Source organism: Thunnus thynnus, chromosome 1, assembly GCF_963924715.1.
Source record: "Thunnus thynnus chromosome 1, fThuThy2.1, whole genome shotgun sequence".
Classification (NCBI taxonomy): Eukaryota; Metazoa; Chordata; class Actinopteri; order Scombriformes; family Scombridae; genus Thunnus; species Thunnus thynnus.
In genome coordinates, this window is record NC_089517.1 from 32,054,665 (window position 1) to 32,080,187 (window position 25,523).

Here is a 25,523-nt window from a genome sequence, read left to right on the forward strand (position 1 = left end):
AATGACTTATCTGAGGTCCACCCTGCCCATTGCACGCAAGGCTAAACCTCATCAGATGCATACTAATGATTCAGCTGCTGCCGTGGCGAGGGGCATTAAAACTGGCTGACTCTCTGCTTCCCAAATGATTGCATGCTATCACCTTGGGTTTTTGTGACAAGGCCATGGTAATTAGCTTGGAACATAGGGGAAAAGGGGAAAAAAGGCTGAACACATAATAAAAATAAAATAATTGCCCCTGTAATTATCCTCATCTTTCTCACTCAATGTCACATCGAGAAGCTGGCAATGCTCTGCGGGGAGTGAGGAATGAGTCTGGGGCTTTTTTTGTTGCTGTGTAAACTGGATTAGTTCTCTGCCTGTCCCACCGTGGCAGGGGAGTGATTGGATTAACGGCGTGGAGAGCACAGCAGCATGGCAGAGGGAAAGATTACTGGCCCAGTTGGGCTCTTCGATGGGCGCTCTGCGGCCTGCAGGGAGCCCTGGGAGGCCCCAGACATCTTAAAGGGCCCTGATAACCATCTAGACACTCTCTCTCCCTGCTTTAACCACACTGCTATCTCTGCTCCCCCAGCTCAAACAGCGGCGAACACAAGTTCACTTTTAGAGGCTATGATGCCCATTAGGTTTCTACCTGCTGCGCTGCTGCCAAGTGGAGATAAAGTGGTATCTACTCTGGCCGCTGCATGCTGGTGGGTGGTGAAAGTTTCTGAAGGTTTTCAAAATACACACACACACTACACAATTGCTATCATGCAATTTTACATTCACATTTTTAGCACCTAGCTCTCCAGACTGACTTGTGTAATACAATGTGTATAGGTAGCTCCTCAGCAATAGTTTTATACTTTGGGAAATATTGTATGCTTATTTGCTTTCTTTCTGAGCTTCTTTCTGCTTAGCTTAGCATAAAGACTGGAAGGAAGGGGAATTAGCTATACTGGCTCTGTCTAAAGTTAAAAAAAATCTGCCTAAAGTTAAAACACAGTCAGGTGCCTATATGAACACTGAAAGAGGTTTTCCTTGCTGTAATCATTCATCCTGTTCATACTGGCTATCAAAAGATCCCCTTCAAATGTCCTTTCAATGAAAATGATAGGGGACAAAATCCACAGTGTGTCCACAGTGTGTGTCATTTTATGCAAAAAGGCATTTGAAAGTTCATCTGAAGCTTATATGAGGCTTCAGCAGTCTGAGTTAGTCATATCAAGTGGATAACTACCACATTTGCAGTCTTTTTAGCATAAAAAGTTTCCCTAGACAGTGTTTCCCTATTGAGCTACAATGAAAGTAAAAAAAGAGGGCCTTTGGTACTAAAAAGACTGTTAACTGTAATTGTTGAAAGACATCTTCTTGATTTGACTCATTTGGATGGCTGAAGCTTCGTGTTAGCTTCAGATAAATCTTTAAATAAATGTATAGATATAGTCTTTATTGTCCCAAAGGAAATATGTTTTCACAGCCTGTACATATTCCACACAGAAATATACAGCTAGCCACACTGCAAACACACCGATATACATAAACACATAACATTCATTCCCCCACCTGTATCGCAGCACATATACATGTATCTGCACACACACCCACAGATGATTCTGGATCTGTACACTGTCAGCGAGGCAGTTTGTCCAGTGCTGCTATGGCAAGAGGGACAAAACTCTTCTCCATTTTATAGTCCTGTATCTATGGCCTGACGGCAGTAGTGTGAGGTGTGGATTGAGGGGTTGATCAGTGTCATTCGCTTGAGGTGTGATGGCTCTGTCATTCATGTCTGAGAGATAGGGTTTAGGGGAGTGGATGATTTTGTAGGCAGCATTGGTGATCCTGGTAAGTTTGTTTTTATTGGAGATGGCTAACATGGTAAAGAAACAGGGGGAACAGTACAACAGGATGGGTTGGATTATGCTTTTGCAAAGCCACAAGAGGTGGCACCAACAGAAAGTGCTCTGAGTTTGCGAATGACGTGGAGTCCCTGCTGAGATAATTTATGGATATCAGTGATGTGTTGATCAAAGCTGAGATTATTGTCTAAAGTGAGTCCAAGATATTTGAAGTTCTTGATCTGCACTACTGTCTTGCTGTGGGTGGAGGTGGGGTTCAGTCCAGTGTGGGGCTTGTTTGATGTGGTAATGAGCAGTTTTTTTTTGTTTTGTCCATGTTCAGTCGGAGGTATTTGTCAGTGCACCATTGTGTGAAATGAGAAATGGATTGTTGATAGGCTGTGATGGAGTTATTGTCATTGAGTAGTCCCAGTATGGCAGTGTAATCAGACTATTTGTAGTATGTGGTGATGGGTGAAGGGCTGATGCAGTCGTTTGTGTAGAGGGTGTAAAGGAAGGGACTGAGGACACAGCCCTGAGGGGTTCAGGTGATGATGGCTGATAATGTTACTCTGCCTATTCTTACAGCCTTTGGTCTATTGCTGAGGAAGTTGTGGACCCGGTGGATGAGGAGTGGAGGGATGTCAATGTGGTGGAGTTTCTTTATCATCTGGTGGCATTGAATTGTGTTGAATGTGGAGCTGAAGTTGATAAAGAGGATTGAAGCAAAGTTGCCAGGTGATTCTAGATGTTGGAGGAGGGAGTGAGCCCTGTAGGCAAACTGATATGGGTCCAGCTGTTGTCTGATGGCTGGTAGGATGGAGCACATGATCAGTTTTTCTAGGCTGTTCATGGCTATTGGGGTGACTGGTCAGTAGTGGTTAGGTTTAGAGGGGTGGGGTTTCTGGTACTGGTATAATGGTGGATGTTTTCCAGAGGGTGGATATTGATACTGTCCTGTAGGATTCCCAGATGATGGAGTAGATGGAATGGATGGATGGATGGAATGTCATCAGGCCCTGGTGCCTTGCCAGGTTTGCACCTGCCCAGCTGCTGTCAGACATCCTCCATATGAAGAACAGACTTGAAAAATTGTGAGCCCGTCCTTTAAAGACAGCAGAAACTGCTTTTTTATGGTCAATCTAATGCCACAAATTTCCCCTGAGGTCAACAGTAGCATAACCTTTATTTCTTAAGATTTATGACTCCATAAGAGAATAATCATGTAAGACAGCAGTGCTGGGAGAGAGAGAAAAAAAGTCATGGCCCAAGGGGAGAGGCAAAACAGACTTTTTTATTCCTTCATGCAGCAGTAATAAATATGGCCTGTGTACTCATTAGCACAAAGCTGCATACAGTTTTGAGGAGCTTGTGCTTGATAAATAATGCAGCAGAGGAGCATCTGTTTGATCCTTGAAACAGTAGAAACCTGGGGACCATTTTTCTTCAAAGCAAAGCAGCGCAGGTAAGCAGAGGCTTCTTGGCACAAAGAACACTAAGTCCTTGAAACTGAGTCATTAGATTATAACACTGTTACACTGTTTGATAGTCATTAGTCAGTGATTCAAAAATGCAGATTCTGGCTTTAAAACGTTTGTATTTTCTACCCAAATGTTAAAGTTAACTATATAACTATACTAAGACTGTAATTATTGTTGACTTCTTTTACTCAACTGAGGTTAACTGGACACGTATGCTTTTTCTCAACACCATCCTGCTTTACATTCAGACAGTGTTACACTCATAGAAATGAAGAACAAAACTCTGCCATTGCTAAATGAAAACACTGAGGCTGAAACCAAGCCTCTGGAGAAAAGTCTGAGGAATTTTTAATATTCTCTAGCAAAAAAGTAGAGAATATAAGCCTCTTCATCTTATCCTCTGAGAAGAACCTATGTCACTGTTCATAATTTGGCTGTATTGAGTTGTTTTGAAGCCATTTCTCTCCTTATCTAGAACCAGCATCTAAAATTGCAGAGTACCTGTAGCTTTCTAGAACTCTAACGCAAATTGCTGCAATTAATTACTGCAACAAACCGGGGAGCAGCTTTTTTGGATTCTGATTTGACATAACCAATGAATATTGTACAATTGCATGCATAAGAAAAATGACAAAGGGAAATTAGCTGTCAAGAGACATCAAATTCACTGCAATGCATATTGTACTAGTAACTCCATTCTGTGTTAAAGGGGATATGCAATCCAAAGAAACCTGTCACTACACTGTGAGAAAATAATATATCTAATAATGATATTTGACAAGAGCTGCAGGTCATCTGAGACCCTGCACGAGCTTCTCCATCTGTCCTCTAGATGCTCTCCCTGATACATTTCTGGTAAAAACCTATATTCCACTCAGTCTTACTTTTTGCACCTTTTATTCATAAGCACTTTCAGAGCACTCACTGTCATTTATACCTACCTAAACATGCATAATTCAGTGCCTCACTCTCTGAACTTAGGAAAACGTTACCTGATATATCGTAAGGCAGTGGTATAAAACATCTACATAGCAGGCACCTGTGCTGCTGTCGGCCTGCGCAGGTTCTGCTGTTGTCTCTTTTGAAAGAAGACAAAAGCATATTCAGTGTTGGAAGAGCAGAGGGGTATGACAGATGGGTGTGATTTAGGACAATATTCATCTCTCTCTTGAAGTTGTTCCCTCCTGCTGCAAATGTCTCGGGAGTCCCAGAGGGCAACAAGCGTCAATACGACTAGTCAGCGATGGGAGGATTGTGTTCTTGGCAGGGCGCTGCTATTTATAATCACTCAACACAGGGAAAGTGTCCAATACTGTTAGGAGCTCCTTATCTCTGGCTCTGTCAATATTCCTCTGTGTAGGCGGGCAGTGATGCTATCACAACGCACCAAACAGCAGTGTGCAGCTTCACACAAGGCATGCCACACACACACACACACACACACACACACACACACACACCACCCTGAATTCAAACTGACACAGGTCTTTTTTCTTACAACCCATTTGTCTGGTTTCTGCCTAATCCAACACAGTGATTTGCAAGAATATTCTCCCTTCCTTCCTGCAGTGTGTGTGTTTTTACTCAGTAAATTATTCAATAAATTATTCAACTGTCTAAAATTTCCTCAATAAATTCACCCAAGTTCGATAGGGGGAACCAAATTTGACTGAAAAAGTTCCCTTACATCTGGCCTACCTCTAGCTAATACACTGCAGCAACAGCTATTTATTTTTTTCTTCATGTGTATTTAGTAACCTGAAATCACAGTACTTGTTTTTGATTGTTGGGTACACACACACACACACACACACACACACACACACACTTTATTTACTTACCACAATAACATGTGGTAAGTAAATTAAGCCATTTTAAGTGATTTTTTGACACATTTTTACTATGTATATTTCTGCATTTTCCCCTTCTTCCAGTTCAGATGGGTCAATTCCTCTTTTCACTTTTTACTGCTAACTCCTGTGTTACCATGTGAGTGGAGTCACCACTCGCTTTCTGTCAGTGAGGAGCATAATTTGCTCCAAGGTTCTCCTTATCACCTCAAGGTCCAGTACCCGCTGCACAGACACTCTGACCAACCAGAAAAAGTCTCTAGTGTTGTGTCAAGGACAAGATCACTCACTGGCTTCCCACTTATGAATATTGCCTGTGTGGGGCTCTGCACTCAGGGATTGGGCACCTGTGTTGGCATGTGAGTACTTCCAACCACTTTCACCACCTTGACACTTACTTATTAATATACTGTATCTGACTCTTTTCTTCACAGACACTCACATACAAGAACAATCAACTGAACCATTTAATCTTCCAGCAGAGCAGTATGTGCCTGCTAAATCAGCTGTGACTTGGTCTTTAGAGACAATTAGATGAACTGTTCTTTGGGCCAAAACAAGGAAGCACACTCAGTTTTATCCATTACTTGTCCAGAGAAACCCACCTGTGCTCTCTCTGCACCACAGACAAAGTGGGAGCTGCCCAGTACACCCACAGTTATACCAGCAGCTCAAAATTTTTTCCAGTTTCGACAAGTTTTACTGGCATGACTTATATTAATATATGATATACTTCTTTAGAAAGTGATATATAATGGAAAATATGTCAATTAATTAGACACACATGTAGAGAGAGAGAGCAAAGACAAAATATCCAAAAGGTTGCTGCTAGGGCACAGGTCGCGGTCTGATCAACCTCGGTTGGTGTATGATGTTTGAAAGACCCAAAACACCTGATGATCCCTTGTAACATCACTGATGATGTGCCCTAGCACTGCATCAAGAAGATGTATCTGTAAGAAGAAAATTCAGTCTTGCAGGGATTTATGGCATAACTAGAAAAAAACTATCTGGAAAGTGTTAAGATGAGCAAAACACGGAAAAGGAGGTTTGCGTGATTGCAGAGAGGTTTATATGGGTGTGCCTTCACCAAAAAAAAGTGACAAAATTATACACAATATAAGTGCGCCTGCTCTGAGCAGGTGAGTGGTAGACGGCATGAGACACACTCATTCTTGGCACCGAGATTGCGGTGCACTGCTGGATTGGCATCGCCACACCCTCTACTGTGCCACTCCTCCCATTGTGGCGTACAGCAAGTCACCAAGATACCAACCTGGTGCAGTCAAGGACATGACCTCAGTGCACTGCAGGAAAATTGCCGTTCGCAGGTGCGCCAGTGCACTTCACGCCCTGTGCCAGCACAAGAATAGGGCCCTAAGAGTTTCCATGTTTAACAGATTCTGAAAGGGCTGTTGTAAACTGCATTTGGAGACAGTAGAGTGGGAAGGAACAGAAGAATGACATCGTCTGCAAAGAAGCAACATTTCACCTCCATAAATGTCAAAATACTATGAGAAGCAGGGATCATACTGGCACTGTATTACTATGACAGTAATTGTCCCTCTATTATGGATCTAAAAAATCCATGCATGCATACTGTTAACAGGTAAACTACATACAAGATGCATAAGATTTGCCATGGTTACCAGGCTGTACTGTAAACTGGCCAGCATGAAGCTGACAGTGTCTAAACATTCAATTATTCTCCTCCACAAAGAGCTTATGATGAGTATCCACAACTGTAAGTGAAGTATTTATATATCGTTGATGCCTAACCCATAATAAGCTTTTAATTTTACATTCCAGAAGTGTGGCTAGAAAATGAACCTACCATTACGCTTTGTCACAGAGCACATAGAAGTTCTTTGATATTCTGTAATTTCAATCGTTTTCCATGTGCAACACGCATATTTAATTGAAGCTTTGACACTGATTTTGGACTAAGACAATACTGAAATTTATATTGTTATGTTTATGTTGTTTTAGTTTTGTGTTATGTTTGGTCTTAATAGCCTCAGCCACAATTGCTTTGCTGTGATCAGTAATTTTTACACAGAATTATGCATGACTGTTTTTAATAAAGTCTGTCTAGTGATTTTCTGTTCCCACTGAAATTTGTTTACCACTGCCAACTTGACACTTTTATGTCCACTGAGAGCCACAACAGTTAGTAAAATTGCTTATACTGACACACACTCAACCACATCCCAAAATGGCATTAAACAACACGCACGCACACACACACACACACACACACACACACACACACACAGAATCCTGCTGTAATTCTTTAACAACTTAAACTAAATATTCAGATTTTAATAACTACACAGATGGTGTGTATGGAGGAACCATGTATCAAACACTAAAGACATCTCGCTAAAATTTCCTTACAAATTATTTTATGTGTGCAGGGCTGCTCACCCAGCAGGCAAGTACTTCATAACTGCTGGCGCTGCCCCCAGCAAAATCCGAACTGGCCCTGCTGTCACACTGAGCAAACGGAATCAGGCGCACCTAAAGTCATTTCACAAGTCCAGGCTGTTTAACAGAGCCAGATATGTAACAGCCATCTCTCCATAATATCCACTTATTTGTTCAGCAAAATGCAAAATTCTTCAGCCCAGCACTTGCCGCTTGGTTTGCGGCATTCAGAGTTGCTAATCATGTTAAACAGTAGAGAGGACATGAATCGGAAGCTATATAAACAAGCCTCTAAGCATCGGGCTGGAGGCTCAGCAGGCTCATCTCCTACCATACTGCTAAACCTCTCCATCCTTGAATGTATCTGGGCTGGTGTGGGGGCCTGGGGCTGCACTGTGGAGGGAGAGCTGTTATTGCTCCTTTGAAAAAAAAAAAGCGAAAAAAAACGTGGAAACAAAAACATATAAACCGAAAAATGTCACTAGAGAGAGCAGCAGTCTTCAACCCTTAAAAATACCTTTCTTAGTTAGCAGCCCAGAAGGATTTATTCGAGGTTGATTTGGTCCCTATTGCAAACCGAATGAAAAGAATTGTGAACACCTACAACTAAAATATACTTTTTGTGATAAGACTTTGCTTTGTCAGGTCTGTTCCAGGTTGAATCCACAAATGGTTATGCTATCTGTTCCTAGTATTAAAACCTACAAGAAGCAGCATGATTACGGCCAGCGCCTTACCCTGTAGTAGTCACTGCTGTAGATGTCCCTGGACATGCCGAAGTCTCCAATCTTGACCAGAAGGCCGTTGCCCACCAAGCAATTGCGGGTTGCCAGATCTCTGTGGACAAAGTGCTGGGAGGCCAGGTAGACCATGCCCGAGGCAATCTGGGTGGCGATGTGCAGCATCTGGGAAAGGCCCAGCTCTCCGTTGGACTGCAGCGGTTGGCCGTCTACCAGGATCATGGCGTCTGGGCCGTGGGCTCTGGATTACAAAGAATAATGTAAACATGACTGATCTGATGAAGTGACATTGATAACAGAGGCCACTAATATGGATGAGGAACCTTTAATGCCTTTTCAGCGTGGCAGACTGTAACCTGACTTCCCCTTTAACAAATAACCCAAAGCTCCTTACAGTACTAATAAACCCTCATCCAGACACTGAGGGTAATCAGCATAATAAAGAGAGGCTGTTTGAAATATTAATAAATTAACTATAACCTGCAAGCACTCATGCAGCTTTAATTGCAACAATAAATTGTTACAGCAAGTATCTGCACTGTTATTAATTCTGTCACTTTGTGGTTTTAGATCAGGTTTTGCTACATTTTCATGTATTCCAGCCTGTCAGGAATTATCACTAAGGCTCAGGAATTTCATCAAGGTACTGTAATTTGTACATTTAACAGAACAATTTGACTACAAGTTGAGAGCTTTTTCCCCGCTTCGTATTTCTAGGTGACGATGAAGAACTCATTCCCTGTGAGAAGTTCCTGCTGTTCTCATCACCTTCTCGTCACTGTGATTACAGACCGGGCACCATGCAGGGAGAACTGGCTACAGCTCTTTTGCTCTCTCTCTCTTGCTCTCTCAGGCTGTCTGTCTTCTTCCATCTCTCAATTTTAGTTCAATTTAATGTTCTTTGCTTTAAGTGTGCGCACAGCTCTACTGCAGTAGGATTAGCAGTACTCTTCCTTGGTGTGTCTCTTTTTGTGTCTTTGCTTCTTTTTTACTTCATAGACATCTAGTAGTGGCGGAATGAATGCAGGCTACCCTCCATTTATCTGAAGGTTGATCTGGGCCTGCACATTAGATCCCCTATTCATTCCTATTGATTCCCTGCACATCTCATCTGTTAAATGTGACCAACAGGACCAACAGACCAAAAATCAGCCACGTCTTGCACCTTGCATGAAAGAATTTCATCATTCGCGACACTGCCTTTCATTTCAGGAATGATTTCCCAACAGAAAGTCTTCACGCACTCTTAAATCCACACACATGCACGCACTCACACTCAGTCGTAACATGTCATCTTTTCAACTAGCGCTCAAACTTCAAAAATAAGATAGAACACACACACTGCTGCTGTCAACGCATTTGAAATAGCACACTTCTATCCCAGACTGCTCCTGTGCACACTGACATCAACTCCAGTAAAGATTCCCATTACGAAAGCACTCTCCGTACAGGTATTGTGTCACTTTTGTTGAGGCTTATCAGAGGTCACTTCCCTCGGTACAGTCTGACATTATGGAACAAAAACACTAAAGCACTCACATTTGCTAACCTGCAAAACTGTGTAGTTGGATGGATATTGTATCAGCAGCAGGAATTTGACACACTGTGAAAAAAAGAATTTCCTTGGACTCTCTCTAGATGTCTTACTTAAGTTTAAAATGCAATAAGTCAATTGAAACTTCCATATAAAAGCCCAAACAGTACCCAGAGTGAAAACACTCCTAGTAGCACATGTTGCTACTGCCTGTTCATAGTATAAATTTCTAATTTGCTCAACCAGGACTAATCTGGTACATTAAGGTTAAATTGACTTAACCCTCAGGGAAAAACTGACCTGAGGAATTTGTTGAGGTCTCCATGCTTCATGTATTCGAACACCATGATGAGAGGGTCTCCGTCTACACACACTCCGTAGAATTTAACGATGTGGTCGTGCTGCAGGTTGGTCAGCAGCTCAGCCTCCCTCTGGAAGTCCTTTCTGGCTGACAGGTTAGGATCTTTCAGTGTCTGAAAGGGAAAGTCAGACACACGTGTAAGGCTGAATTCACACCAAATCAGGCATTGCAGTGAAAACACCAGTCCTTCCATCTCTTCGTATGGGGGGTAGTACATTTAGGCTGACAGGTGAACCAGAATCAACTTTTGGAGAAACGCAACCTGATGTCACGCTGCGGTAGCCAATCATAGCCGGTGATCAGGCTGATCAGAGCTGTACAAATAAATAAAGGAGGACGCTAGGAAGGACATTACTTGGAAGAGGGCAGGAAATTGTCCTAGTTTGATAACGTTAAAAGTAAAGTTAGGTGCTTTGCTGACGGCTTCCCGAAAAAGATGAAAGAAAAAGAGAAAGAGAGAGAGTGAGAGGAAGAGAGAGAGAGAGAGCTGTGGTCGAGCAAGCTAGAGACTGAATGAACAGAATGAGCGGTGGTAGTGAGAAAGCCGATGAATGGGAGAAATTTCACATTATTTTCTGATTGTTTCAAGGCGGTTACAAATAAAAATGCCCACACTCCCACATACCTCTGCACAACCCTGCAGAGGTGCCTGTTTTGGTCTGAATATGGCCTAGAGTATGGTTGGGGCAGTCTTAATGAGCTGATAATGCCTGCGCCTGTCCAAAGGCTCTGAAAATGCAGCCTTCTTTTGTCTGACTTTGGAGGAATCAGCCAGTGTATCCTTTGAAGCTCTAAGTATCTTACAATCCATTGTGACAGTCAGTTGTTTGATGGTAAATCCGGTGATTCTGTTATTTATGGAAGCCAGGCATTAACTCCTGTTTTTGTTGTCAGGGACTAACAGATAAATAGAAGTAATGTTATTATATTAAGACTTGTACATTCATTGCTAGCTGTTCATTTGTAGAAACAAAACAAGTTCACCACTTTGGTGGACATTTGTTTTACTTTACAAGTTGACAAGGACCTTTTTAACGCAACATTAGTTTTGGCCTCTGTGAGGCTAAAGATCAAAACTTTGCCTCCTACCCTGGTTGGTTCAGGCTGGACTTCCAGTCCATCCAAAAACACATCTTTGTGAGTCGAACCCTTCATAATGTCTGGCTCCTGAATTGTGCTGCATTGCCTGACATCTTTTTTCATTTACCACTTTCCCTCTTATGCTAACTTACGCCCCATGCTCCTTTTCTTTCTCCTGCATAATCTAATTAGTGCCACCCGCCCCCCCCCCCACTTGGTTTGAATCAAATTTGTACGCATAACAAGTTTTGTCATGATTGGAGGATCCAGACACTATCCTTTGGACCCCTTTCATGCCCAAATGTCTGCCCCCTTTTGTCCCTGCTGTTGATTATCTTGTTTGCCCGCCTTCACTTCCATCCCCACCACCACCAGCACCAAGACTCCATGGAAATAGTGAAGATAATGAATCAGTAAATCAGTTACTGTTCAGTTAATGGGTTCTCCTGATAGTCGGCAGTAAACACAACACTGAGTCTCCACCAAATTCTGTTGTATTTCTGTGAAACTGTAAACTAGTCTGCCCTGACTGAACTGCATGTTCTCTATTATTTAGTGTACACAGTAGGCGGATATGCATTACATACTTGTATATCCACCTCATAATCTTGTACATAGTTTTAAGGCCAGTAATCCCTACTGGGAGTGTGCCAGTGCAGCTGGCTGCAGCTTTGCAACAACTGTACACAAAACAAATTGATCTGATTGGTAATTACGATCAAGCGGGGAATAACTTGAACCCCTTTGAAGAGGAGTACATGTGAAATATCAAATATTGATGGGAAAAATCAAGTAACAGTAATGACATGCCTTATTGTTGCATCTATTGGAGGAGGAAACAAGACTCTTGACACTTCATCAGCAACAGGGAAATACAGCAGGTTGCTTCTCCTGGGGCCTCTACTACGAAGCAAGTTCAACATTACCAGGTTATCCTTTCGTTAGCTGGCTAAGGCTTAAAACACATGTAGGAATTATTATATATGACTTAAGTATAGAGTGAGTATTTTTTGCTATTTAGTTTCTGCTACCGAAGCAAGGAGTGGAAAAGTAGTTAATGACTGATGAGGTCTGTCTGACCCAAATGTTACATTTATAATCATGGGAGCCAATTAACAGCGGTTGGATTATTTTTCTAATAAATGACAATCTTTTGTTTTTATTTCCAATTATCATCAGACAGTTGTCTCATGTAATTCCGAGCTGCGGTGATGGAATCAGAGTGTAAAATCATGGACACTGTCAGCTGTCAATCCAGGAATAAAACAAACTTTGCAAACTTTAAAATGCAGTTAAATCATCATTATGTGTTTAGTGTCGTTAACGATCTCTCCATTTGTTAGAAGATCTGTTTTAAAACCAGAGTGGAAATAGAAAGTCTGGAACAATAAAATGTTTCTAATGACCTATAAAAATATATTGTATATTGCTCCTTTTTACAGTACTTGTCATTTTATTCTAAACTCAGGCCTTTTGTCCATTTCGGAATCCTGTAAGAATGATGACTCTTTTTTTCCAGTGATCTGATTGGTCAGTGGTTGGGGTGTTTACAGGTTTTTATCCTCTGAAGTTAACCTGCTCCAAGTGTGGCATCACTACCATGGCGAAGTACCCCAGTAAAAGGTGACCACTGTCGTAACCCTGAAAACCCAGCATTAAACCTGAAGTTACCTTGCTAACCTCAAATCCTGCTTCATAGTACAGGCTTCAGATCTCCTTGGCCTTGAGTCCTGCTTTCTCAGCCTGCTGCTGACGTTACTACAGATGGAAAGACCTTGGGATGGAAATACATTTCACTCATTTGTTCTCTTCTTGCAGTGAAGTGCTGGAGGTAGTTGAGATGTATGGCAGAGTAAGTAAAATGGCCATAAAATTCTATTACCAAATCAAACCGCACTCTTAAGGAAATGTTTCTTGTCTGGGCATCCCTCCAAAACAATACCTTCAAGTGCTCGACTACAATAAACTGAGGGAAAGCAATGAATTTTCTCTTTGTTGACCTTTAAGTGTATTCAGAGGGCCTCTTCCTTCTTTATCACAGACAGGGACATGTTAAAATGAAAATGCACATTGCATTGTGTTTTAAAAATAAAGAGCTCACTGTAGAGGAGGAAACATTCTTTTTTGTTAATCCAGTAATATTAAGAAAAGAAAATGACAGCCAAACACCAGATCCAAGGTCACTAATATGCGGACCGCATTCACTGTTATGTCCGCAAGCATAACTGATAAATTAATGAGAATTATTAAATATTGACAGAGAATTTCTATTTTAACCAGCGCAGCTTTTCTAGCCTTTACGGCACTGGTTTACTGGCCCAGGAAACTCACAGACCAATTGAATGTGTTCTAAATCATCTCATGTGATGCTATTCAGCCAATCAAATCTGTGCATTCTGATAAGCACACAGGGGAGAGACGAGATGAGAGACTGTCAGTCAGACATATAAATGAGTCACAGGAAAGTAATTTCACGTGGTGTGCTCTAAAAAGAGGACAGTAGACAGCAAAAACAGAGCTTTTAATCAAGAATGGATGAAGCGTCACCATGAGACAAAGCCAAATCTTTTGTGCAAACATACCCACTCTAATCCGAACTGAGGGTACAGAAAATAAACAATTTAAGGGCCCAATATGATCGATCCACCAGATTCCTATAACACATTTCAGACTTAAAATCCTGGCAGGACAAGCTAGAGCTCACTTCTCTCACTGAACAAGAGAAATCGGGGGAGTGGGATATAAGAGGTAAAGAAAGAGAAAATGGTGTAAAAGGTGTAAAAGCTGTTCAGTGGTTAAGCTGTGATGAGATTGTTTTTTTATAAAATTGGTTGAGACTGTTAAGATGTGAAATGGAGTTAAAAAAAAAAGAAGAAAAAGGGAAACTCAAGCTACACGTTTTATTTCACTTTTCAAAAAGCACCTTATTTTACGATGCGCATTTTTCAAAAGCTCTCTGTTTGTCATGATTCTGTCCCAGTCTGGCTTGATGTCCCTACACCAGTCCACCAGAGGCACTCAGACTTTTTCCCTGTTTGTTGAACTGGACTGAGTGGCAGTAGGCCTTTAGAGTTGAAATTGAAGTTTTCACACTAGTTGTTTTCTTAAGTAAGTTAAATGTGACTGAGGACTGTTGCTTGCTACACACTGACCCTTGTAGAAACAAAAGAGCAAAAGTTGTCTTTCAGTCCTATTTTTGTTGTTACATGCTACCTTAATACACGGCCACTCCACTTGACAGACTTATTGTTTCATGTTTACATCAATAGTAATGTATGTTTGAGTTCTTTAACTTTAACACACTTTAACAATGTGACATATAAGTTATATTCATGTGTATATGGGTTTTGGTTTTCTGTTTGCCCTGTGTTTTTTTCCCCGGCCTGCTCTTTCCTCTACACCTGCCCTGCATCAGTCTTGTTAGCCCTGCCCTGCTCCCTGTCTCCCAGCCTGCCCTTGTGTCCTTCTTGTTTTATTGGTTCAGTTTGTATTTAAGTCCTGGTTTTCAGTTCAGCCCTTTTGAATCCTTTGTTTCATTTTGTACTGCTCTGTTTGTTCTGCTGTGCCCAGTTTTCCAGTCCTGTTCAGCTTTGCTTGAATTATCATGAATAAAGAGTTATTCTTCAGCTCCTGCTGCTCCTGTGTCCTGCATTTGGTCCGTCTCCTGCTACTGCCTGACACTGTCATGTTTTTTTATTTTTAAATGCAGCCCTTATTTTACTTGAAACAAAAAAAGAACATTTATTTATTATTAGTGTATTACTTATTACTTATAATCCCTCCAGTTCAATGTGAAAACTGACAATAAATATAGTTGAAATATAATTGAATTGTACTTTATCTGATTTGAGAGTCAGTTGTTGGCTACATACAGACATTTATACAACTACTACGTTACTTCAATATATATGGCACTGAATCATAGCATAAGTTAGACATTATGATGTTCTGGACCTTTACTTGAAGAAAGTTTCTCTAACTGGACCTCTTTGAATTTTAATTGAATACCTCTGTACTAGATCATCTTCATCTTCATCTTCATCTGTATCTCTTTCACTAACTTCTGCTGTCAAGGTCAAGGTGGTTTTCTGACTGCAATTTTATCCAGGGTAGGATTGCTGAGTCTGCAACCTTTTATTCAGTATTATCCTGCTTCACATTCATACACTTCCTCATATTCACTGTGGGGGCTGCCAGGCACAACATAATGTTGAACACCATGAAGGCTTTGAGAGCCATCACACTGGGGAAATGGTTCTAAATGCTTCAGGCCCCTTAAAAGAGTACTGCACTGATTCAGCATTGCGCTCCTGTAACATTGTTGAACTCACAATGGATGATGGACAAGAAAGCATAAAAATCAATCAGAAATAGAGATATTGTCCTTTTTTAAAGCCTTTACCACAATGCAACTCAATGCATAATGCAAAGTTTAGTCAGTGATATGGGTGTGTTATGCTAGTTGCAGCTAATGTAGCCTCAAGCTGCTGAGATGAGGAGCAGGTCTGGTAACCTCACTTATTTCTAACTCCACAAACCCAGATGTTTTTCATTATGAGGCTCATAGTCTTCAGCCTGAACCGTTGCTGCCTCAAGTGAAGTCACTTGAATTATCTGATTTTGCACAGCTTTCTCTGAAGCCACAAAAGGCTTTAGAGAACTTTTTAAACAGACTTTGATATGTAAAATTGGTGGAATCCCCATTTATAACAAAGTATCAAGTTCACTGGGGTATTAGCTTTGGTTGTTACATCTGCAAAGCCACAACTCCTTTTGACCGTAACTGCTGGTCCCTTAGCTCATATGGGACCAAGTTTTGGATAGACAGAGAGGTTGGGTCACCCAGAGCCAGATTGGAGAGCCTTCACCCACCAAACTAGTGAATGTCAATTTTGCTCATTGCTATCACTGACAAATATAACATGGCAGTGATTCAACTTATCATGAACAGTGAGAGTGATTTCCCAAGTTCCACCAGTGACCCTTTAATCATGTTTTCCCTGTACTATAGTTCAAAGGAATAGTTTGACATTTTGGGAAATACACTAATCTGCTGTCTTGTTAGAGTTAAATGAGAAGACTGATACCACTCTTTGTACGGAGAGTGGTATCAATCTTCTCATTTTACTCTTGGCAAGAAAGCAAATAAGTGTACCCAAAAATTATACCTTGAGCTGTACCTTTTAACGCTGTTTTAACACACACACATATACACACACACAGTGATGTACCTTGACAGCCACCAGCATCTTGTCCTTGGTGGGGCTAAGGTTGTAACACTCTGCCAGGAAGACTTTACCAAACGCTCCTTCACCCAACTCCCTTTTCAGGATGATGTCTCTCCGCTTTATATGCTGGACAACTAAAACACAGACAGGCAGGGAGAGAAAAGAGAGAGAGATAGTGATGAGTAATTTTTTAAAACCTTTCAGCAGATATTATGCTTTAGTACATGATGTAAAACAGAAAAACATGCTATGTGTGTGTGGCAGATTAGAATTTAAAATTTTCAGAAACATAATGTCATTCCTTTCAGGGTTATGCAACTACAACTTTTAACTATAATTTACATTATTTAGAAAAACATGGAAGAATGACTTAGTTGTGGAAACTGTGGTCCTGAGACTCAGTGTATTCATACAAAAAAAAGGTGTGAATTTTGTTGTACTGTATATAATTGATACTCGGTACAGACGTAAAATCGAGAACTGTGTACCAGTTTCTTCATCCCTCTCCCCTCACTATTTCCCCTGTTTAAGGGCACAACATTTGCAGAAAAATATGTTTAGAAGGATTTTTTTTAATCTCCAAATGAATATTTTGTCATAATCTCAAAAACATGGGAACAAACACAAAAAAAGAAAATTTAGGCAAAAAGGGGAGGGACAGAGAGAGCGAGAGAGAGAGCGAGAGAGAGAGAGAGAGAGAGAGAGAGAGAATATCAAACAGGGGAAGACTGACTGAGACAGAATACAATCACAGAGACAGATATACAGTGTATTTTCAGCTGTACATGCTGCACTGTGGGTGAAGCTACTTTGTAGTATTTTAAAGTCTAGGCAAGGTTTCTAAAGATATACTACCAAATATGCCATGCTGCATTATGCAGGAGTGTGTAAAAAATGATGCACAAGACATCTGAAATTCTCTGTTTAATGTAAAGGTGAATAAGTTAAAAAAAAAAACAAACAAAAAAAAAAACATTTTGAATATTTGAATATTTCTCTCAATATAAGTGTAATAGAGCTTTAGTGGTGTTCTGAATAAAGCAGTTACAGAATATGTGATGTTGTCACACTGTGTAAAAATACGTTTTATCTAACTTTGAAGCTACTCAAGAGAGAATACTGGGAACATTAGGGTTCAAGTGCTTTCAAATCTCCAAAGCACAAATAGACCGTGAGATGACACTGGACCTGCTGAGCTGTAAATCTCTTATCTGGATTTCTTGGTTTTACTGTTGGCATTGAAACAACACAGGGGGACATTTTATAATGAGAACAGAATTGTTAAATGCCCTCCTGTGTAAAAGCATGGTGAGAGGAGAAAAATAAAGCCATCCCTGTCTCCTTTGATACTCTTTTTCCCCTACCTAATAACTCATTCTAACAGGATTATTTGGAGATTATCTACTGTTGGGATGTTGTGACCTTTGACCCTTTTTCTTTCTTTTTTTGATTGCTTGCAATGTTTGTGTGAATGAGGTTTAAGGTTATATTGACACTGATTAGTCAAGTAAAACTGTCTTGCAAGTTGACTAAACTCATGAGATTAAGAGGCAGAGTAGTCGAGAGAGACTGGCACAAGAGAAGAGTGAGAGTTGGGGAGCTGTAGGAGTTGTTGACTTCTTACTGCCACATGCCAACTTATAGGTTTACCATAAAAACTGTACTGATTCAATAAGTGTGCACACACTTCTATACAGTATTTATACATATTTTCCAGCAAACAGAGGACAGGGAGAGATGGAAATGGATGATCTGCTGAGGTGACCCCTATCAGGAGCAGCCGAAAGAAGAAGAATACATAGTTTCCAACAACACATTTATATAATATGAGAGGCACTCCATGACTGCTCTCTGCTTTGACATATGAATAAGATGAAGCAAGCTTAATAACAATTTTATTGGTGAGGAGTCGAAACAATGTTATTAAATATTAAAATAAATCATAAATTAGAAATATCATTATAGTGGAACCTTGGAAATTTAATGTAATTCTAAAGGCTGCAATCAGTGTCCAATGTTTGTCGAACCATAACTCCTTATAAAGTACATAAAGTGAAATGGCAACAATGTAAAGAAGGCACACATGTATTAATGCCTCTCGACAGATTATTCAGTGTAATCTCACCAATATCTGTATGAATTTCACTAAAAAGTTTTACTGTACCAGAGTCCATGCCATAGACAGTACATGAATGAGGCACCATGAGATAATAAAATGAATTATTAAATCTCATGTAAAATTAAGCTAAAGTCACATTTGACAGTAGCATCACAAATGCAATGCTCAGTGTTCTTTCCTTTATCTCAAGAAAAAAGTGGTGTACTTTATATCAGCAAGTATTGGCTGAACTGTCCTTGGACAATTTTGCACTTTTATTTGCTGAAGTTTTTCCACAGTTTCACGGGGCTCTTGACTATAAGCTATGATGCTGCTGAGACACTGTTCTCACAGCAGAGTTCCCTATACATTCTCGTTAGCCAAGTCTAAAACGTCCTTGATTAACAAGTAAACTTCCTGAATCTTTATCCTTTGTCCTCCATCTGTGCATTCTTTGTGTTGTTTTTTTTTTGTGGTTATATGTATCATAAAAAATATGTCATTGAGGACTTAAGAACAAACAAGACTATATATTCTGAGAGAACACTGATGAGGTAGAGCTCATCAGCTGTTGCATCTGTTGTCAATACAAGCTCATCAGAATACCAAAAAAAAGAGAATTCTGGATGGTTAAAGGTGCCCCCAAATGTTTTATAGTTAACAAACAAATTTATGTTTAAACTCAGTGTTTCTCACCAAAAACATTGTGTGTAACCTTGAGGCCTTACAGATAAATAGAAATCCTTCCTCAGAAAACATTTGTAAAGCCAGTTTTATGGAAATATTTGAAATTATGCATTGTTTACATGTTTCTTTGCTAGCAACCTTCTTCTTCGCTGACTTTCTTGGTGTATCACTACGTTTCTTGGCTTGCTGTCATATCATACTGTGTCACCACATTGTACTGCTCACGTACTTGTGCATCCTTGCACCAATGAACAATACAAACCTAATCGCTTGTAAACACTGCTCTATAGCACTTCTAGTGGTTCAAAACTCCACAGGGTAACTTTAGCCTATAACCGTTTTTACAATTACATTACATGCTATGTGAAATTTGTGATTGGTTCCCATGGTTTTTCACCCTTCTAAGTCACAATTCATTTCATTGAACATTCTCCTTTGTGCTGCCTACCAAGTAATTTGCTGCTTCTCATAGAAAATGAATAGGAGTAAGAGGCTCCACCCGACTCACCGTGTTCGTCATGGCTTCACCCAAAAGTAGTTCACCAAATGATGTAATCTCTGAAAATGTTTCCTGATTCATAGACACAGACGACAAGTTCGGTCTGACCATCCCTCTGGGTTTTTTGTCATTTCCACAGAATTACCAGACCATCTGGTCATGAACATGTTGTGAAGGTGATTCATAAAAAATGTCACCTGCTCCTCTGGTGTTTCCATCAGACACTATCTAAACCGCTATTTCTGAAATCAGTGTTAAATATGAAGAAATGTCCCAGTTTCAAAGTAGATCAGAAGTGTCTGTAAGGGTTGGCAGCCAGTTTGCCGGGTGAGAGCCCCACCAGTGACACAAACACATTTCTGCTGTCAGAGTCTCATCCTCTAAAATTCTGCTTTCCAAGAGTTGAGAAAAACATCCATAAGTCGATACACATACATCTGAATTCAAAATGTGTTTTGACTGGATTTTGTAGGGCAAATGTCTCTGACACTCAGCTGAAAACTGTATAAAAATTCTCAACCCTGAAGAGTTTCCGGGCTTACTTAACATCTATTCCCCACTGAATCCTACTTCTCTACTATTGTACTTTCTTTGAGAAATATGAAGATAATATGAAGAATCTCTTTCTTTATCTCTTACTTTGTACACCTCCATCATTCATGATTATTCAAGGATCAGTGTTGGCCTTACTACCGCTTGCTTGTCATGCTGACAATCCAGCTATTGAAGCTTATTCTATTGCAGCACCCGTCATTAAGCTTCCCTGCATGAGGTAGTTGGTGAAATGCCAAAAATATAAAAAAATTGAGGGTTGTCATCTGTCAGCAGTTGGGGGCTCCATAAGTGTTTTAAACACATACTGCTGGAGCGTAATATATTTATTTTTTCTATATTTTATCTTTTCTGTAAAAGTTAGTTGGTTATCTTGACTTTTATATTATTTATTTTCTCCTTTGCAATGAGCTGATGTAATATTTCATATATGGATGTCTTATCTCAAAAACATGCAAACAGGACATTTTAATCACATTTTATCTGTTTTCTCAGGATATCTTTTCTTCTCTTTGACATTATGTAAATTAACTAAACTGAAGTATACTAATTTGCTAAACTATATTCGCTATTGTAACATTTTTGCCTTGACTACTCTAAATTGCATTAATTACATCCACCTGCACTGGATGTTAGATTAACTCTTGTTGCACTTTTACTCCAGGACTTGTTTAAAAAAATCTACTTTACTCTCTTTAAGACTCTGGAAGTTACAAACCATGATCTGCAGTACCACAGGATGCATTTTGGTCAGAAAAGTCAGAATGTGTCTATGCTCAAGGAAAAGATAGAAGTTATTCACTTGAGTGATTGGTGAGCCAGTCATGTTTAAAAAGTTTAATGGGCTATTCATTAGGTAGCAGGACGCTCCTGTCACTTTTCTGCCTGTAAGAAGAACATCACTTTCAACATTTTTGTCATTAGATTTGGCAACTCTTCAAATCCATTCAGTAACTTTATTTCAAAAAAGAGCCTATCAACACATCAATTGTAACTGATTGATACAATGAACCAGACTGACAAGACCCCTGTACATTGCTGACAACAATATAAGATAACACTGGGCTATATTGAAACACTATACTGTAACAGTGAGATTGATGTTGGCATCAGTATATAGTTACTGCAAACAGAGCTTTATATGCTGTTGTAGATTTCAGATGTTCACCTCCGATTAAACTGCATTTAACAAAAGACAAAATGTAATTTTAAAATAATTTATTATCACTCTCATCATCCTGGTGTTTTGAATATTTTGTAATCACCCTGTTTAGCCAATATGTTCTTCAAGATAAGAGTAAAATATTTTGAATCCTATGTGACAAGAGTCAAATAATTTCTTCCTCCAATCTTGCAGCATGACCCCATTTTGACTATAATGATAATACTACTTAAATATGAACAGAACATTATCATCACAGCCATTAGCCATGTGGGAGGGTGAATAGATTACAGATTTGTATTACATTGGCCTGGTTTAGCCCAACTGTAAAACAAAAAATTAGCATCTATGCAAATTAATGAAACAATGGGGATTTCTACAGCGGACGCCAATGTACCCACTACAAATGCAGCAACATTGAAAACCTGTTTAACTTTCCATTTGTACCAGTTGCCCCCTCTTCCTTATTTCCTGGATGTGAATATTCCATCTAGGTTTGTTTTATTCAGCTGCTAAATAGCCACTGACCACTGTGTCCTCAGCACTGATGGGAATGAAGCAGCTATTATAGCGCGTGCCGACCGACAGCAGTGAGGACAAGTTACGTTAACCTTCAGTTTCCTCTGCAGGCGGACTCAAGCTACATCCTGCAGCCTATTTACCCAGAGTGGCACGCTGAAAAACCCTGAGATTAAATCTCTATCCCGCAGCTCAGCATCATTCATTTGTCCCGGCTCACCTGAGGCCTCAACGGCAGCAAACATTCTCCCTGGAGGCTGAGAGACAACGCAGCACTGAGATTTAGTCAGCTAGTCAGGTCAGGCTGCTGCGGGAGCACAGATGTTTGGAGGGCTTTGTTCTGTACCTGTGTCTGTGTGTCTGTGTGTGTGTGTCTATGTGTGTTTGTGTCTGTGTCTGTGTGTGTGTGTCTATGTGTGTTTGTGTCTGTGTCTGTGTGTGCATTTCACCACAACTACCAGCCAACTTTCCCCCAGTGTTTGTGTTTGTGTGTTCATTTTGAAGTGTTTTTTGTCCAACTACCTGCCAACTTTGTGCATTCATGTGTGTGTTTCTGCCTGACAGCTTTCCTCAGTGTGTGTGGTGTGTCGATCGATGCATGTCTCCTGGTCATTGACAACATGTCTTTTGCAGGATGAATGCTTTAACATTGAGAAAGGGTGGCTCAATCAAAAATGCATCCTCATCCTCACAAACTCTCATTTCCTGCATCTGCTCTGCATTTACTTACTTTGTACATAAAGTTACTTGTCAGGAAGTGTAATTAATTCATACAGCATTTTATAAGGAACCTCTTACAAGGAGAAAAAGTGAGTGCTCATAAAACATTATGAATTATATGAAATTTATAATAAAACTTATTGAAACTCAAGCATCTTATGAATGGTTATAAATCATGAAATTTCTGATTAATGCTACAAACACAAAGACAAAGGATTAAAATAACGTCTAAGTGTTTCATGAGAACAAAATCATACTTTAAATTATTGCTCTTCACTTGCAAAAATTACTCACATTTTCTCCTGTTCTACTGATTTTGTGATCATATTTTGTCACTGTGATTTACAAAGAAATCAAAAGGGACATAATCTAACCAAGATCATTGTAATATACTTATCGTTTAACCTGTCTACAACAAGTGCAGCATGCTAATAGTTAGGTGAGAGGTACTCATCCAGCAGCTAATGGCATACAAAAAGCTTTCCACCATTAAATTCAGTGCAACACAGGGGTTCTGTGTCTGTTGACATCGTTGGGCAACTGTGACATGAACACCGGCATTTACTGTTGACTCTCAGTGGGTAACTCCTCCTAACCTGCTGCTGTTGCTGCTGCTGCCCAGCCTCAGTATACTCTGGCTCATTTGAATAAGCATGTATGCCTAGATAAGCTATAAAATGCATCACCATTAACAGCACCCTGCTTACATTTTCTTAAGGGGGAAAAATTGACTACTTTTGGTTCCATTTCTGAGACATAAACAAGAGAGTCTTGCGACACACACTGTATATATAGAGAGATGAAATTGTGATTGATTTCTTTTTGACAATGGCTTCTCCCTAAGCACAACTCCAATGTTATTGCTGGATTAAAATGTAAGCATTAAGTACACTTAAGCACTAAGTACTTTGCACTTGCTGCCCAGGGGATGGTCTTTAAAGTCTAGACTACCAGCATAAAATAGTTATATTTGACATCTAAGAGGAGAGGCATGTTATGCAACCTGAGCTGCTAGTCCCCACAGACACAGTAGAAAACACAGTATGTTCCTATAAATCAAAAAAGTGCATTTATAGTTATATTTTTTAAGAAGTTTGCTTAGTCAAGATGTTAATATTCTAGGTTTTTTTTAGTGGGCCACATTCTCAGTGGTGGGAATGAGCTGATGAGGGTGTGTTGCTTTAACATTCAACTTTAATGTGAAGCTGCTTGGTTCAGTGTTAATGCTGAAGACACATTGGTCATGTTCAGTTGTACAAAACACATGCTATAACAATATGTCCCATATTTGTAATAAAATGATAAGTCACATTGTTTCAGGCACTTTTTCTTAGTTGGTAAGAGGCAAGAAATGTTTTTTTTTAATGACTCGCTGGTTTTGAGCTTCTTGTCACCTCTCTGGTTTGCAAAGGTTTGAAAACCAATTAAATGTGTTTGCAGACGCCAACATTCTTAATTTACATTAATTTCTTTCATTTTCAGTGCTTACTGTTAACTTAGTCTACCTTGTTGTACTGTATGAAGACTGAAAAAAGCAACTGCGTTTACACATCTTACTGCTTACTTCTTTGGGCATATCTGGAGATTTGGCTGATGGGATCTTCCGTGAATTTAGATGTGGATTAGGCATATTTTATATCGAGTTTTCGTAGGATTGCACCTGGCATCAATATACATCTTTTTCAAACTCCTTTTTCCTTAGAAGTTTCTATTTGGCTGCTTTCTGGTCTGAGCTGAAAGAACTCAGACTTTCTGACTAACAAATTAAAGTAGGTTGTTTGAATTCACAACCGGCTAGCCTATGAGGCTGTTCTGTTTCAAACTATAATTCATGGAATCATAGCCTTGGTGCATGATAACTGCCTTTCAATCAATCTGCTCTGCATTTCCATTCATTTGCTGAGCTTTCAAGCTGCCAAATTAGTCACTCCTTGTCTCTGCTGGAAACATTTTCATCTTCAAAAACATCACCTTGAGCGTAATTATGTCTCTGTTACACCAAAAGCAGAAGGGACAGAGAGGGGGTTTGTCCGTGCTGTGTCCACGTGTGATATTGCTAATAACATGGATATAATGAAAGGCTATGTGCCATACTCAAACATCAAAAGCAATTGTCTAATTTTGGCCAGCGGGATGTGACAAATCCGTAATTAAAATAGCAAGCTGAGTGATAAAACAAAGCCACTTGCTGGGAGACAGCGGATCCGGCTAGATATGGATCTGTCATTAGGTTAAAGAATTGTCCTTTGCCTTTCTGCCTTTATCTCCCTAATGCGGCTACATTTCCCCAGGATTGGCCTTTTTCAGCTTGGCGTGGAAAAAAAAATCCTGATCTCAATGAACGTCCTAATCAGTCACGGCTCGCCTGTTTACCGCAGCGAAAGTCGAGGCCACTGGTTCATCCAGAAGATGAACCAATTCCGTGATGGCACTTCATGTTTTTAAATTGGCATTGGAGTGACAACTTTATTTTCTTAATGCCCTCATCTTATACACCGGCCTGTGTGCAACTGCATGTGTGCAGGTCGCTGGTTCAACTAGAGGGCAGCTGCAATTGGATGATATTTATGTAATTTTTTGTTTTTCCTGCAGTGTGGGAATGACAGCCGCAGTTCCACTGTTCTCAGGTGCCACAGCCTGACAGCCGAGATACTGTGTGCTCAGTCTGTCCTCTTTCCAACACTGTTCTGTGGGATGAAAAATATTTAACTGAAGGTTTTTTTTTGTTTTTTTTTTGCCAGGATTGACTTGAAAATCAACAT

At 40.0% G+C, this 25,523-nt stretch overlaps 1 protein-coding gene across 1 annotated transcript in view; it reads right to left on the minus strand.

Moving 5' to 3' along the window:
• Positions 1 to 25,523, minus strand: part of ntrk3b (neurotrophic tyrosine kinase, receptor, type 3b) — a 180,450-nt gene that overhangs the window by 15,799 nt on the left and 139,128 nt on the right. The window contains exons 12-14 of the mRNA XM_067595824.1: positions 16,528 to 16,658; positions 10,156 to 10,328; positions 8,319 to 8,562 (exon numbers count right to left, since the gene is read on the minus strand). Of these exons, the coding sequence (XP_067451925.1) occupies positions 8,319 to 8,562; positions 10,156 to 10,328; positions 16,528 to 16,658 (548 nt within the window). The remainder of the gene's footprint in view (positions 1 to 8,318; positions 8,563 to 10,155; positions 10,329 to 16,527; positions 16,659 to 25,523) is intronic.